Source organism: Pseudorca crassidens, chromosome 4 (assembly GCF_039906515.1).
Source record: "Pseudorca crassidens isolate mPseCra1 chromosome 4, mPseCra1.hap1, whole genome shotgun sequence".
Classification (NCBI taxonomy): domain Eukaryota; kingdom Metazoa; phylum Chordata; class Mammalia; order Artiodactyla; family Delphinidae; genus Pseudorca; species Pseudorca crassidens.
In genome coordinates this window covers 137,883,638-137,901,711 of record NC_090299.1, presented here as the reverse complement: position 1 = coordinate 137,901,711, position 18,074 = coordinate 137,883,638, and the positions used below count along the sequence as shown (strand labels likewise).

Sequence of the window (18,074 nt, the reverse complement as noted above, 5' to 3'; positions counted from 1 at the left end):
ATTTGGCCTTTCTGTGGCAAATATGCTTATCTTGTCCTAAAATAAACCATCTGCTTGGTTTCCATGACCAAGCACTCTTTCCTAGTTTATACAGTTTATATGTCTATACCCTTCAAAGGCATTCTTTTTTAAAAAATTTTACTGAAGTACAGTTGATTTACAATGTTATGTTAATGTCAGCTATACAGCAAAGTGACTCAGTTATACATATACATATATTCTTTTTCATATTCTTTTCCATTATGGTTTATCACAGGATACTGAACGTAGTTCCCTGTGCTATACAGTAGGACCTTGCTGTTTATCCATTCTAGATGCACCAGTTTGCATCTGCTAATCCCAAACTCCCAGCCCATCCCTCCCCCACACCCCTCCCACTTTGCAACCACAAGACTGTTCTCTTCATAGGCACTCTTACTCAAAACTATCACCTATGGGCTTCCCTGCTGGCGCAGTGGTTGAGAGTCCGCCTGCCGATACAGGGGACGCGGGTTCGTACCCCGGTCTGGGAAGATCCCACATGCCACGGAGCAGCTGAGCCCGTGAGCCATGGCCGCTGAGCCTGCGCGTCCGGAGACTGCACTCCGCAGCGGGAGAGGCCACAGCAGTGAGAGGCCCGCGTACGCAAAAAAAGAAAAAAAAAAAATCACCTATGTGCTAATATTCCAAGCCTCTGTTGTGAGAACTCATTTACTACTGTGCTTTCAATTACCATCAATTACCAATGAATTTCAAACCACTCTTTCAAAGTTCTACTATCTGAGTTCAAGATTCACACATAAAACTGCTGCTAGACATGCGTCATCCAAATGAAAATGGAATCCTTCACCTATCTAAAACTAGTCTCATCTAACTTTTCCCTCCAAACCTGTCCCATTCACCATTTACCTTGCGGCCTAAGTCAGAACACCTATGTGTCAGAAAGCTTACCTGTTCTGTAAAGGATGTTTAATATAGTGCTCTGGGTTAGCAACCTCCTGATTAGATTCTGTTTTCTCTTCTTCTGTAGGTGGGGGATTAGGAGTAGGGGTGGTTTCCTAGTGGAGAATAATTAAACATTATGAACTTCTTAACATGAAGAAATAACATTAAGAAATTTCTTTATTTTTAAATTTTTATTGAAATATAGTTAATTCACAATGCTGTGAAAAATTAATTCCTACGACAGCAATACGCTAAATAAATCTGAACCAATATTGTCCATATTTTTTTTAAGGAGAATGAATTAACAGCAGAAGCACTGGATAAAATAGACCACAGATCAAACTCTAAGCACCAGACTCTTCATTCTAGCATCTCTTCATTATGAGCAAAAGGTTTCTCAAATTTAAAAACATAATAATAATAATTTTGTATATTGTTACCTTCCACTTACACATTTTAATATAAGATTGTTAGAGACCATGGAAAAAAGTTGGGAAAATCAAGTACCTTTCTTAACATACTAAACACGGTGCATAGTGGGAGTGGGGGAGATACAATTAAAGTTTGGAGAGTATATTAACTATATCACAATGACACAAACACAAAAATCTTTATAAAGTGATCAAGGCAATACTACACAGATCCTTGCTTTCATGTTACACTGTTATTATAGATGGTGACAAAGTTCAGCAACTTGTCATTTTCAATTGGCCCTAAGCAAAAAAGCTGGACATTGGCTTGAACTTAAATTCTTCTAGGCTAGACATAATTGTCATCTAAAAATGTCAGGGAAAAAGGGAGGCTGGGAATAATAAGTGTTCTCCACATTAATCCATGTAACTCTTCACCCTACTGTAAATTGGTATCAACAGATAGCTAAGAAAAGGGACCAGACGCTGAAACAAAAGCTGATACAAAAAAGGAGGGCACTGAAACAAGGGTTTGGATATCAGATTTAAATCCAACTAGCAAACCAATACAGATATATGTTCACATTAACAACATTCTGTAAATCAGAAATGTATGATCTAAAAAAAAGACTTCAGGGACAGCTGATACACATTTTACAAAATAAAATACATTTTTCTTATCAACAAGACACCTCCAGTAAGAACTTTTTACTAGCCTATGAAGTCACTCATAGCAAGGGCTTTATCTTGACTTTGCTCACAACTGTAATGCCAATGATCACAACGCTACACCAATAAGAACTTACTGGCTTGATTACTTAACTGAATAAATTTAAATGTTTACACAGAGTAGTTAAGGCCATAAAATTTACACAGAGTAGCCAATGCCTTAATAGCACCAGAGCACCAATCATTTTTACCAGCATTTCCTCATCACAATCAATTTACATCTTCAAATAGATGATCATTACCAAATGCCATTCCTTACTCTACTAGCTTAAAATTAATGATGGTCTCCAGACAGAGGTAGTCTGAGTGAACAGAGAAAATAGCCAACAGTTAGGGACTGATAAGACAGGGGGTTTGGGGAACAGGGTACCAGAGAAAAGTGAGCTGCAGAGGAGTGAGCCTCAAAAATCTATGTAAAAATCCCTGAAGTCCTTGGCTGTGACTCCTAAACTGAGATGTTCGGAATGCAGCTCCGGGTAGTCTAGCAGGGAACAGCTGAGCCAAGACTTCAGAGCCTGAACAGCATCAGGAAGACTAATTCAGACCCAGCCAGAGTGGATGGTTGAAAATCCTCAACTTTCAGATGAAATCCTAGAAAGGTCACGTCCTAGGTATCAAGTGAAATACATATGCCTAACAAATCCTAAAACTAATCCGTGACAGGATCAAGGTAATCTACTGATAAATAAATTAACTGCCCCCAAGAACCAGACTCTATACTCTGGAGGAAAATAACAGAAGTGTGAGCCTCTATGAATATTATCTACGATACCTAGCAAACCATCAAACATTATTAGACATGCAAAGAAAATTTTTTATAGCAACTAATGATCAAGATATTAAACTGTCCATAGAAAGACATCCAGATAACAGATACATGATCCAGATAACTGAGTTAGCAGACAAAGTCTTAATAACTATGACTACTATGGTAAAATAGAAGATGGAGGGAATTCCCTGATGGTCCAGTGGTTAAGACTTGGTGCTTTCACTGCCAGGGCTGGGTCCATTCCCTGGTCAGGGAACTAAGATCCCACAAGCCGCATGGTATGGCCAAAAATATAAACAAGTGAACAAACAAACAAATAAATAAATAAAATAGAAGATGTGGAAAAAGGATAGAAGAAACAGGAGTATTTGAAAAGGGAATTGAAATCAATTTTTAAAAAGAATCAAATAGACACTACTGAACTGCCAACTACAATGTCTGAAATTGAGAGCTTATTGAATAACAAGAAACTCGACTCAGCAGAATGTACGACTGGTGAACTTCAAAGACAGGTCAGTAGAAAATATTCAAATAATCACAGAGGAGGGGAAAACAGATAGTAAGAAATGTCAAGATGGTTAAAAAGTTCAAGGACAAGATAAGAGAAAATGGGACAGAAGGAATACAGAAAGAAAGAATACCAAAATTTACCAAATTACATGAGGGACTCAAGTCAGATTAAAAAACTGAGGCAACTCCAAGCAGTATAAATACAAACAAAACTACACCTGGGGGATTTCCCTGGCGGTCCAGTGGTTAGGACTTCGCCTTCCAATGTAGGGGGTGCGGGTTCAATCCCTGGTCAGGGAACTAAGATCCCACATGCCTCACAGCCAAGAAATCAAAACATAAAAAAAAAGAAGCAGTATTGTAACAAATTCAATAAAGACTTGAAAAATGGTCCACTGCAAAAAAAAAACAAAACAAACAAAAAACAAAAACAAAAACTACACCTGGGCACATTAGACTCAAACTACTGAAAACTAAAGGAGGCAATATTAAAAGCAGTTAGGAAGAAAAATTTTAAAAAGACACATACACATTACTTTCAAAGGAACAATAAGAATAACTGCTAACTTCTCAAAAGAAATTATGGAAACCATCAGACAACAGAATAACATCCTTGTGCTTAAGGGAAAAAACTGTCAACACTGACTGAATTCAGTGCCTAGGAGGGGACTTCCCTGGTGGTCCAGTGGCTAAGACTCTGCACTCCCAATGCAAGGGTCCCAGGTTCAATCTGAGGTCAGGGAACTAGATCCCACATGACACAGCTAAGAGATTAGAAATGAATGACACGGAAAAAACCATAAAAAACATAAACACATGGAGACTAAACAATACATTACTAAATAACCAAGAGATCACTGAAAAAATCAAAGAGGAAATAAAAAAATACCTAGAGACAAATTGCAACGAAAACACGACCATCCAAAACCTATGGGATGCAGCAAAAGCAGTTCTAAGTGGGAAGTTTATAGCTATAGAAGCCTACCTCAAGAAATAAGAAAAATCTCAAATAAATAATCTAAACTTACACCTAAAGGAATTAGAAAAAGAAGAACAATCAAAACCCAAAGTTAGCAGAAGGAAAGACATCATGAAGATCAGAGAAGAAATAAATGAAATAGAAACAAAGAAAACAATAGCAAAGATCAATAAAACTAAAAGCTGGTTCTTTGAGAAGATACACAAAATTGATAAACCATTAGCCAGACTCATCAAGAAAAAGAGGGAGATGACTCAAATCAATAAAATTAGAAATGAAAAAGGAGAAGTGACAACAGACACCGCGGAAATACAAAGCATCCTAAGAGACTAGTACAAGCAACTCTATGCCAATAAAATGGACAACCTGGAAGAAATGGACAAATGCTTAGAAAGGTATAACCTTCCAAGACTGAACCAGGAAGAAATAGAAAATATGAACAGACCAATCACAAGTAATGAAATTGAAACTGTGATTCAAAATACTCCAACAAACAAAAGTCCAGGACCAGATGGCTTCACAGGTGAATTCTATCAAATATTTAGAGAAGACCTAACACCCATCCTTCTCAAACTCTTCCAAAATATTGCAGAGGAAGGAACACTCCCAAACTCATTCTATGAGGCCACCATCACCCTGATACCAAAACCAGACAAAGACACTATAAAAGAAGAAAATTACAGACCAATATCACTGGTGAATACAGATGTAAAAATCCTCAACAAAATACTAGCAAAGAGAATCCAACACCACATTAAAAGGATCATACACCATGATCAAGTGGGATTTATCCCAGGGATGCAAGAATTCTTCAATATACGCAAATCAACAATGTGATACACCATTAACAAACTGAAGAATGAAACCCATATCATCTCAATAGATGCAGAAAAACCTTTCTTTCAACACCCATTTATGATAAAATCTCTCCAGAAAGTGGGCATAGAGGGAACCTATCTCAACATAATAAAGGCCATATACAACAAACCCATAGCAAACATCATTCTCTATGGTGAAAAACTGAAAGCATTTCCTCTAAGATCAGGAACGAGACAAGGATGTCCACTCTCACCACTATTATTCAACAGTTTTGGAAGTCCTAGCCTCGGCAAACAGAGAAGAAAAAGAAATAAAAGGAATACAAATTGGAAAAGAAGTAAAACTGTCACTGTTTGCAGATGACGTGATACTATACATAGAGAACCCTAAAGATGCCACCAGAAAACTACTAGAGCTAATCAATGCATTTGGTAAAGTTGCAGGATACAAAATTAATGCACAGAAATCTCTTGCATTCCTATATACTAATGATGAAAAATCTGAAAGAGAAATTAAGGAAACACTCCCATTTACTATTGCAACAAAAAGAATAAAATACGTAGGAATAATCCTACCTAGGGAGACGAAAGACCTGTATGCATAGAACTATAAGACACTGATGAAAGAAATTAAAGTTGATACGAAGAGACAGGGAGATATAGCATGTTCTTGGATTGCAAGAATCAATATTGTGAAAATGACTATACTACCCAAAGCAACCTACAGATTCAACGCAATCCCTATCAAATTACCAATGGCATTTTTTACAGAACTAGAACAAAAAATCTTAAAATTTGTATGGAGACACAAAAGACCCTGAATAGCCAAAGCAGTCTTGAGAGAAAAAAACGGAGCTGGAGGAATCAAGACTCCCTGACTTCAGACTATACTAAAAAGCTACAGTAATCAAGACAATATGGTACTGGCACAAAAGCAGAAACACAGATCAGTGGAACAAGATAGAAAGCCCAGAGGTAAGCCCACGCACCTATGGTCAACTAACCTATGACAAAGGAGGCAAGGATATACAATGGAGAAGAAACAGTCTCTTCAATAAGTGATGCTGGGAAAACGGGACAGCTACATGTAAAAGAATGAAATTAGAACACTCCCTAACACCATGCACAAGAATAAACTCAAAATGGATTCGAGACCGGACATTATAAAACTCTTAGAGGAAAACATAGGAAGAACACTCTTTGACATAAATCACAGCAAGATCTTTTTTGATCCACCTCCTAGAGTAATGGAAATAAAAACAAAAAGAAACAAATGGGACCTAATGAAACTTCAAAGCTTTTGCACAGCAAAGGAAACCATAAACAAAATGAAAAGACAACCCTCAGAATGGGAGAAAATATTTGCAAACGAATCAACGGACAAAGGATTAATCTCCAAAATATAGAAACAGCTCATGCAGCTCAATATTAAAAAAACAAACAACCCAATCCAAAAATGGGCAGAAGACCTAAATAGACATTTCTCCAAAGAAGACATACAGAGGGCCAAGAAGCACATGAAAAGCTGCTCAACATCACTAATTATTAGAGAAATGTAAAATCAAAACTACAATGAGGTATCACCTCACACCAGTTAGAATGGGCATCATCAGAAAATCTACAAACAACAAACGCTAGAGAGGGTGTGGAGAAAAGGGAACCCTCTTGCACTGTTGGTGGGAATGTAAACTGATACAGCCACTATGGACAACAGTATGGAGGTTCCTTAAAAAACTAAAAATAGAATTACCATAAGATCCAGCAATCCCATTACTGGGCATATACTCAAAGAAAACCACAATTCAAAAACACACATGCACCCCAATGTTCACTGCAGCACTATTTACAATAGCCAGGTCATGGAAGCAACTTAAATGCCCATCAACAGACAAATGGATAAAGGAAATGTGGTATATATACAATGGAATATTATTCAGCTGTAAAAAGGAACGAAACTGGGTCATTTGTTGAGATGTGGATGAATCTAGAGACTTTCATACAAAGTAAAGTAAGTCAGAAAGAGAAAAACAAATATCATATATTAACACATATATGTGGAACCTAGAAAAATCGTACAGATGAACCAGTTTTCAGGGCAGAAATTGAGACCAGATGTAGAGAACAAATGTATGGACAGCAAGGGGGGAAAGCTGCGGGGGGGTGGGGGTGGGGGGGGTGTGATGAATTGGGGGATTGGGATTGACATGTATACACTGATGTGTATAAAATTGATGACTAATAAGAACCTGCTCTTTAAAAAAAAAGTGATCAAATGTGTATCATTGGAAAGAAGCAAAAATAGATCATGTTTACTGTCTAAAAATAATATATTTGATTTTTGAAAAAAAAATAAAAATCAACAGAAATTAAAAACTCACCTTTGACCTTACTGAAACCTAGGATCCCTCTCCTGATTTAACTACTGTTTTATTATGTAGCTTTTAAAGACCTTTTCTAATGCAATCATATGCTTCTGAATGTTTGAAAATATTAAATATTATTTTGTTTTATTGAGGTGGATCTTTTCATATGTATGGATACTATATGTATTTCTGGAAATTGTTGCACACAGTTTTACTCTGTCTCAAACTGTATTTTAATCAATGCAAAAAGTTGAAATATTATAAAGAACAATGCTTGGAATACCATATATTTTTTCTTTGATATTTTTAATTGAATTTTTAATATGTAAAAGTCACTTAAAAATGTTAGTGCCAGTTTGTACCAGCTTTCTAGCAGACAACTGGGTAATTGGAAGCATTGATGTCCAGACTCTGTAATTCTCAAAATCCTTGTTGCTTTGGGAATGTTTGGACTTTATTAAGTTGATGACAAGATAAACTGTTATTCACTGCATATTATTACACAGACATATTACTGACTTTATTACTCTATTATTAATAGTAGAATTGGCATTTTTACAATAAATATTATAGGGATTCATGTTAAGTAATAAGAATTTTCTTCTGGAAGCAAGATTTTTGAAGCAAATTATGATGTCATAGAGAGAAATTATGTAAATCATTATATACTATCTTAGAATATTGAGATGCTGAAAGGTCACTATAAATAGTGTCGTAAATAAAACTGTTCACTTTCTTTAAAAAAAAAAGAAAAAAAAAGAGTTCGAATGCTGCAACTAAGGATCCCACCCGCCACAACAAAGATCCCACATGCCACAACTAAGACCTGGCACAGCCAAATAAATAAATAAATATTTTAAAAAAGAATTCAGTGCCTAGGAAAAATATCCTTCAGAAATAGAGAAGTCAAGTCAGACTCACACAGACACTACACAAACACACTCTCACACCCAAGGTCCAAAGTAAGAGGAACACCAAAGGAAAGTTTCAGGCTAGAGGGAAAAGTTCCCAGACAAGAGAATGTAAGTGCAAAAAAGAATGAAAAGCACTGGAAAAGGTAAATGTATGGGTAAACATATGAAAAACTATTAACAGTTTAAAGGAATAATAATAATGATGCCTTGTGTAGTTTAACATAATAATGACGGTCCTACCAAAGGACTGGGTATATATGGATTTGTGAGGTTGGATGTGTGAATAAAAGATACTCTTCCTGGGACATCCCTGGCGGTTCAGTGGTTGGGACTCTGAGCTTCCACTGCAGAGGACACGGGTTTGATCCCTGGTCGGGGAACTGGGATCCCACATGCCTCGTGAGGTGCTCAAAAAAGAAAAAAGATACTCTTCCTCCCAAACTTAAGAAATAATGCAAATTCTCTTATTTACCTAAATTAAAAGACAGGGCTTCCCTGGTGGCACAGTGGTTAAGAATCTGTCTGCCAATGCAGGCCACACAGGTTCGAGTCCTGGTCCGGGAAGATCCCACATGCCGCGAAGCAACTAGGCCCGTGTGCCACAACTGCTGAGCCTGAGCTCTAGAGCCTGCGAGCCACAACTACTGAAGCCTGCGCACCTAGAGCCCATGCTCTGCAACAAGAGAAGCCACTGCAGTGGGAAGCCCGTGCACTGCAACGAAGAGTAGTCCCTGCTCACCACAACCAGAAAAAGCCCGCGCGCAGCAACAAAAACCCAACGCAGCCAAAGAGTAAATAAATAAAATTTAAAAGAACTGGCTACCATCTTTAAAAAAAAAGACAAATGATAAGTAAAACATATTCATAAGTTCACAATCCTCATTACAAACCATACTTTCACAGCACATATTTACACCTTTTACCTCAGCAGCATGTAAAAGACAATCACAGTATGAGTAATTACAAGTTTCATAGGGTACAAAATGTCACTTCCTAACTCCTTTAGTACTTTCCTTTCTTTTCTCTTATTCTACTCTTTTCACCATTAGGAGAATGGTGGAAAGCTTAGATGGTATCAAAAGTCTCTAGATATATAAGAACTAAAAGCAGGTAATAACTCAGAAAAAAATATGTTCACTTCCTTAAAAAGTGTTCCTTTGAATTTTACATTCTACATTAGCTGAAATATTAGCCTTTATATTAATAATATATAATTTGGGGGTTTTCCTGTAACTAAAATAAATATAGCTACTCATCTTTAAATGATTGTGTAGATGTATGAGTAAGTATACTAGTTTAAAAACTTAGTCTTTGCTTTTAATATTATATAAACGTACTAGATTACGACAAATGCTCTAGAACACTGAAAAAAATGTTTATTAACCATAAACAATCTTTTCAGTATTTGAAACCCTTTTTTAATATAAGTGTAGTATTGATGTTTCTTTTTTAGATTTTTTTTTTCCCTTGGCCACACCGTGAGGCATGCGGGATCTTAGTTCCCTAACCAGGAATTGAACCTGTGCCCCCTGCAGTGGCATGCGCAGAGTCCTAACCACTGGACTGCCAGGAATTCCCATCTTTTTTGGCCTTTTAAATTATTATCTACAGTTTAATAGATGTTTAAATTTTTAAACTTATTTGAATTTAATTCCTCTTAATAAAGCAAAAGTGATTAATAGCCAATTGTTTCCGTGACAGAATAAAAAATACTCAAATACTCTACAAAAATACTCATTCACATGGCACAGACCAAATCTAGTAAGATTCAGAATCATTTTCATGATGGAAATTACTTATGAAAACATTAATATTAAAAATCATGTATTTAAAAGGGCATATTTTCTCAACACAAATTTTCTCAGGTCGTACTTTGCTATGGTCATATACTTATCACAACAATCCATTCATAATCAATAGAAATTTTTTTAATGCATGTACTTTTTAATATTTATTTTTTGGCTGCACTGAGTCTTAGTTGCAGCACGCAGGATCTTTCGTTGCACTGTGCGGGCTTCTCTCTAGCTGTGGCATGTGGGCTTAGTTGCCCTGGGGCATGTGGGATTTTAGCTCCCCAACCAGGGATTGAACCCGCACCCCCTGCATTGGGAGGCGAAGTCTTAACCACTGGACTGCTAGAGAAGTCCGCACCCTGTAAACTTTTTTAAAAAAATTATTTATATTTTATTTTTGGCTGTGTTGGGTCTTCGCTGCTGCGCATGGACTTTTCTCTAGTTGCCGTGAGCGGGGTGCTACTCTTCATTGCGGTGCGCAGGCTTCTCTTTGCGGTGGCTTCTCTTGTTGCAGAGCATGAGCTCTTGGCACATGGGCTTCAGTAGTTGTGGTACATGGGCTCAGCAGTTGTGGCTTGTGGGCTCTAGAGCACAGGCTCAGTAGTTGTGGTGCACGGACCTAGTTGCTTCGCGGCATGTGGGATCTTCCCAAACCAGGGCTCGAACCCATGTTCCCTGCATTGACAGGCAGATTCTTAACCACTGGATTCTTAACCACTGCACAACCTGAGAAGTCTGCCACTCTGTAAACTTCTTGAGTCTGCAATTATGTTGCAAATTACTGCAAAGGAAAACATTATTTTTGTTTGAGACTACTCAGACATGCCTTATTATAAAATCATTTCCTGTCATTTCTTTCAACTTGTTTTATTTTTTTGTTTAAAATCTCTTAACTTTGAAATAATCAGGATGCTTTTTTTCTTATTTTCAACTTAGATAAAGCAAAACAAAAGTAATAGCCATGTAGGATGTAATTTTAAACTTTCAGATTAATTCTATGGGGGTGGTCTATTCTATGGGGAAATTCCAATCCCCTATACCTTTTTTTTTTTTTTTGTGGTACGTGGGCCTCTCGCTGTTGTGGCCTCTCCCGTTGCGGAGCACAGGCTCCGGACGCGCAGGCTCAGCGGTCATGGCTCACGGGCCCAGCCGCTCCGTGGCATGTGGGATCTTCCCGGACCGGGTCATGAACCCGCGTCCCCTGCATCGGCAGGCGGACTCTCAACCACTGCGCCACCAGGGAAGTCCCCCTATACCTTTTGAATCCATGGTAGTATATACAATGAGAAGTAATATCCAGAATGATGGCCGTGCTATATTAAATTATTCGATCAGGGACTTCCCTGGTGGTCCAGTGGATAAGACTCCGTGCTCCCAACGCAGGGGGCCTGGGTTCAATCCCTAGTCAAGGAACTAGATCTCGCATGCCACAACGAAAGATCCCTCACGCCACATCAAAGATCCTGTGTGCCACAACTAAGACCTGGTTTAGCCAAACAAACAATTAAATAAAATTCTTTGATCAAAAATGACTTATAATTATGGACATATGCCAAATAAGAATGATGAAATACATTTTTAAAAGAACCCTAGAAAGGAGAATTCTCTGACAGTCTAGTGGTTAGGACTTGGCACGTTTATTGCTATGGCCTGGGTTCAATCCCTGGTCCGGGAGCTAAAGTCCCGCAAACCGCTCGGTGTGGCAAAAAAACAAAACTTTCAGGTCAATCCCGAGTTAAGCATAAACATCCATTAACTATAATAGATGTTCAAATTATTCATTATTTGTCTTAATTTGCTAAATATTTATTTTTGGCTGCATCGAGTCTTCGTTGCTGCACGCAGGCTTTCTCTAGTTGCGGCGAGCGGGGGCTACTCTTTGTTGCGGCAAGTGGGCTTCTCTTGTTGCGGAGTACGGGCTCTAGGTGTGCGGGCTTCAGTAGTTGTAGCAAACAGGCTCAGTAGTTGGTGGGCTCTAGAGCACAGGCTCAGCAGTTGTGACACATGGGCTTAGTTGCTCCGCAGCACGTGGGATCTTCCCAGACCAGGCTCAAACCAGTGTCCCCTGCACTGACAGGAGGATTCTTAACCACTGTGTCACGAGGGAAGCCCTGCTAAGTACTTTTAATATAAATTGACTTTAAAAATAAAATTAAAGTATTTTGAAATTATATCTCCTCTTAAAATTCTTTGTAAGGCTATTAACTAGTTAGGTATCTAAGACTTAGGATCACCAAAAAACAGGTCGGAAGAGGAGTACTATGGGATACTTGTAGCACCAACTTCACAAAATTCTCCCTAAAAACCCTTAACAGGTGTTTTCACGGGATATGTTTAAAATGGATTTAATTAGATATTTTTTAATTATATGAGATCATCAAAGAAGCAATAAACAAGGTTATCACATTACATGGGAACTTTTTACAAACTTGTCATTTTTATGGTTGCTTCCTACAGAGCAGACAGTAAAATAGTTTTAAATTTACACTCAGTTTTTTGTTTTTTGTTTTGGCCACGCCAGGCGACTTGCGGGATTTCAGTCCCCGACCAGGGATTGAACCACTGCCCTCCACAGTGAAATCGCAGAGTCCTAACCACTGGACCGCCAGGGAATTCCCTACATCCAGTTTAAAAACAAAATTCTCTACTGGAAAGTCCCACAACATCCCTCTACCTACTCTCTCAGCTTGGTGGTCTCCCCCATAAGCAATTTTCTTTGGAAATTACTTTTTAAATATCCATGTTTTATCAATACTTCTAGGTTCGAAAATTACCCAAACCAGGAAATGCTACTTTAAAAGACTATGGCTACTCTCAAGCCACCACAAGGAGAAGCCCGCACACCGCAACAAAGAATAGGCCCCCGCTTGCCACAACTAGAGAAAGCCTGCGCACAGCAATGAAGACCCAACGCAGCCAAAAATAAACAAATAAATATATTTTTTGAAAAAGTGAATTGAGAAAAATATTAATTAAAAAAAAGACTATGACTACTTTCAAAGTAATCAAATACAATTTTAACCTAAGAAACAATCTGCAAGTGAAAAACCACTGTTTTTCAAGGGGGTAGAATGGCGAGTAAAGCCATGAGATGGTACAGTGTTTACCAAGAAGACAGTAATGAACCAGGGAGTCTGAAAGTGAGGGTCCATGAAACCAAAGATACAGCTAGAATGGTAGGCTGGAGCAAGACTGTAAAAGGCCTCAAAGGTCAGGCTAAAACTGTATCTTTCCACATGTAAGCAATGGAAGCCACTAATTAACAGGTCAAAGTGATTAAATACAAATAACAAGTAAGGGAATAGAAGAGACAACCAGTTTAAGTACAAGTTATTAAACCTGGTTTTGGATTTGCTGAGTTTATGAGATTCAAATAAAATTGTATGGAGGGGGACAATAAATTAAGAGCTTGCGATTAGCAAATACACACTACTAGACATAAAACAGATAAACAACAAGGTCCTACTGTATAGCACAGGGAACTATATTTAATATCTTGTAATAATCTATAATGGAAGAGTATGGAGAAGTACATACATACATATATTAAACTGAATCACTGTGCTGTACACCAGAATCTAACACAACGCTGTAAATAAACTGAATCTCAATTAAAAAAAAATTTTTAATGTACAGTATAATTTCGTGGTCCCAGGGCTAAGGAGCTGTCACACCAATAGAAGAAAGTAAAGTTGAAGGGGAAGAAATAAAGTCGAGCAAGGGTGGGACAAGTCTAACAATTAGCTGCAAAAAATTTCAAGCAGTTTTACTGCATTCTGCAAAAATCAGTAAATGTGTCAGTCACAATTATTAACCATGTGGTACAATCTTAAGAGTATAAAGCTAGATATTTCCCGGACGTAGCATCAGTTCTGTGGGGTTTTCTCTAATCTGACTACAAAATTTAGATTCCTTCTAGCCATGTTCAAATCTACACTGCTTAAATTCCAAAACCAAGGTGCACTTTTTCCATGGCTATGAACATTCAACATTTCTTAGCAACCCTTGGCCCTAACACACAAACTATCTCTTGTAGAAATATAAGGAGCCTTCCCCTCATGACAACCAATCACCTAAGGCTTCATTTGAAATGCACAAATACTGGGAGCTCCCTGGTGGCCTAGTGGTTAAGATTCTGGGCTTTCACTGCCTTGACCCGGGTTCAATCCCTGGTTGGGGAACTGAGATCTGGCAAGCTGCACGGCACAGCCAAAAACAAAAAAGTACACAAATATCAATAGTTCCCTGGCACTAAAAATGGTTTAAAGCACTCAAAATCAGACCTTCTGCAGGTTCTAGTCTACAACCAAGTTAAGTATAGAAATGGAAAGTAAACATTTAGAAATTTTATGGTAATTTGACAGTATATTTATGTCTGTTCAAACTAATAATATAAAATTCAGGCTTACATTTTGTATGCCTTTTTTCATCTCTTTATCCTATTGTTATCATTTTACAAAACATTAGATTGGAAATTGTTTAAAAACAAAACAAACTAGTTTTCTACCAAAGTATGAGAGACACTGGTTTAGATTACACACTCTGGAGCCATGTTACCCAGGTTGTAATCCCAACTCTGCCATTCACAGATATATGGTTTGGTGGGGCAAAACACCATAGTACCAAATAACAGATAACAATATTATTGGTAACCCATCTTCAGTAGCACTTCCTTATATTTCCCCTTCCTTGCTTCACTATTTTTTAGCTGAATGGCAAAGACCATTTGTGGCTTTAATAAAAATGTAAATGCTATTATGGCCAAGGCAGCTACAATTATCTCTACCAGTTACTAACCCAACATTTCAGTAAACTGAAGGCATTAAATAAAGATATGAAATAATGAACAGAAGGGTGAGCAAAGTAAGAACAGGAAAAGATGGTAGTGTTTTATGATTTTTAAAGTGGTTAACACCAATCCTCACACTTCTACCAAACTATGAGTTTTTACTTGATAGGTAACATTTACTAAGCAGTTACTAACAAGCAACGGGCTGCAGATTTTTATATATGTTATTCAGTATATTCAATCTTCACAATACTGTGAAACTACTACTCTCTCCACTCTTCAAATTTAAGCCCTGGGAAGTTAACAAGTCTTATTTATATTCTACATTTTATTGCAGGACTGTCAAGATTCATAGCTAGGGATACTATGTGTCCAAATTTTACCTGTTTGTCGTTTCAGCATAATTATTATTACTAAAACCCTGGTTCACTCTCACAAGTGCCCAAAATTGGATAATAAATTGTATATTGTTACCAAGGTACTCTTTCCAGGCAGCATAACCCTACAGTATGTACTATGCTTTGTACCACAGCCTCAGGCTCAACACTTTCACTATCTTCCAAGTGCATGCCATTGCCAATAAATTAGAAGAAAGGCATGAATGGTACACTTCACTCTTCAAACACACACACACAAACACACACACACACACACACAATCCCACTACTAGGGGAAAAAGCAAGTAAACACCAATGGTTGATTATACTGATTTTATATTATGCAAGACAGTGTACTAAATGCCTATGTGATCAAAATATCTTAGAAATACAGGTAAGCATATATAAAAGCTACCTTTTATGGATACAAATAATTAACTCTAAGAAGATTATTTTTTAATACAACATATGTAAATAGACTTCAGGATACTTTACTCTTCCTTTTAGTATCCAAACATTCAGTTCCCAGGTCTCTTTTTAGTAAAGATACATTTCCCCCAGCACTCTCCCATATGTAAATTAGTATAATTAATTAACTAGTACACAAAAACAAATAAAGCCTCACCACCTGCCTTGTAAGGAATGAAAAAAAATCTGGTGTAAACAGTGAAAATTATCACAAATAATTAAACCAACTGTTTTCAGTGTCAGTTTTCAAATATACCTATAGTAAAGGAATACCAGCTAATCTGGCATCACTCATCAGGAAAAGTGCAGCTGTGGATTTTGCAGGTCTTCTTCCTTGTCTGTAATAAAGGATCAAATTGGTGACCTTTGTGCCATAAACTAAAAAGTCGAAGTAGATAAACAACATATGTAGATTCAGCAAATACAAACCTTTTAAGTTTAGAACACTGCTCAAATGGAGAATTTATTTTTCATGTAAAGGACTGTGAGATCCCATATATCAATTCTGATTCAAGACAGTACTTTTTAACATTCCTTTTTACTAATATAATATGACACCTAAACAATAATATTGAAAGCTGAGGTACAGAGGGAAGAGCTTTGACCATCTGCACAAATTGTGTTGTGTCTAAAAATTACGACAAAATTTAATAGCTGTTCAATTAATTATTTAAGTAATAATAATGTAATTATCTGACTAAAACTGATGACCAGCCCTAGACTTTTAAGTGAACAGACTTAAATTTGCTATGCTACAGCTAAAAGTTTGTATTTCTGGATAGTCAGCAAATTACACTTAACCACATTCTACTAATAAAAAAATTCCTATAGCTCACATTTGAATTTCTTATCTTCTAGAATATAATTTTAAAACTAGAAAGACTTGTAGGCATCTTGTTACATTTAAAATAAACTAATTCCTAAAGGAACACTAATATCTGTCAACCAAATTACTCTGCACATCTTAATGTAGCTTAGGGCAAGACTACAAATTCAGGAAGTGTGACAGAGACATAAGAAATAACAAACATGTATGATCAAGAATGATGAGATTAACAATAAAATTTAAATGTCAATACTACTTAAACCAAAGGCTACCAGAAGATTCACATTTTTTAAATAACTAAGGAGAAATTTATATAAGTTGAACATTATACAAAAGTAAAAATTAGTGCTTCAAAATAACATTAAAATGATGTTAGGACAAACATTTACATTGCACAAAATTATATTGGTTCCCGTAACATGATGATTTCTATTTCATTCATTCTTTAAAGATTTATAATTACAATTTGAAAGGCAAACATTTTAAAGAATTTAACTGCTGCTTCTTTTAAAGTTTATTCCTTTTAAAACTTTGAAAAGCATAACTAAAATTTAATGATACTGGTTAAATATTTGTTTAAAAAAATCAATTTTAGGGACTTCCCTGGTGGCACAGTGGTTAAGACTCCACGCTCCCAATGCAGGGGGCCCAGGTTCAATCCCTGGTCAGGGAACTAGATCCCACATGCATGCTGCAACTAAGAGTTCGCATGCCACAACTAAGGAGCCCGCCTGCCACAACTAAGACCCGGCGCAATCAATTAAAAAAATAAATATTTTTTAAAGTCAATTTTAACATGTCAGCTAAACAAATAAGCAGTTTAATTCTTTTTAAATTCCATGTGTTAGTTTTTTTAAAGTTCTGTAATGTTAAAAGTTAAAATTTCAATGTAAACTATGGTTTAATAAGAAAATTAGATTTATCCTTTTATTCTCCAAGTATTTAAACCATTTTTCAAAAGAAATCAACTGGGCTTCCCTGGTGGCGCAGTGGTTGAGAGTCCGCCTGCCGATGCTGGGAACACGGGTTCGTGCCCCGGTCCGGGAAGATCCCACATGCCGCAGGGCGGCTGGGCCCGTAAGCCATGGCCGCTAAGCCCGCGCGTCCGGAGCCTGTGCTCCGCCATGGGAGAGACCACAACAGTGAGAGGCCCACGTACCGCAAAAAAAAAAAAAAAAAAAAGAAATCCACCAATATTTCTTTAAAAATTAGAAAACCAGGTACTACACTGTTTCAAATGTCCCCAGGTTTATAGAGTATGACTATATCCTTTCACTTAAGTTACTGAACCATCCAAACTTCCAAATATAAAAACTTCTATATTCTTTAACCCAGTTATACTTTTAAGAGATTTCTTCAAAGGAACTGTCAGGACAATAAAAGCTTTATATATTTTATATCAGGA

General features: G+C 37.0%; 1 protein-coding gene across 2 annotated transcripts in view; it reads right to left on the bottom strand.

Moving 5' to 3' along the window:
• Window positions 1-18,074, bottom strand: part of EIF4E (eukaryotic translation initiation factor 4E) — a 113,304-nt gene that overhangs the window by 15,139 nt on the left and 80,091 nt on the right. For both annotated transcript variants that reach the window (XM_067736906.1, XM_067736907.1), the window contains exon 3: window positions 931-1,037. In XM_067736906.1, the coding sequence (XP_067593007.1) occupies window positions 931-1,037 (107 nt within the window). The remainder of the gene's footprint in view (window positions 1-930; window positions 1,038-18,074) is intronic.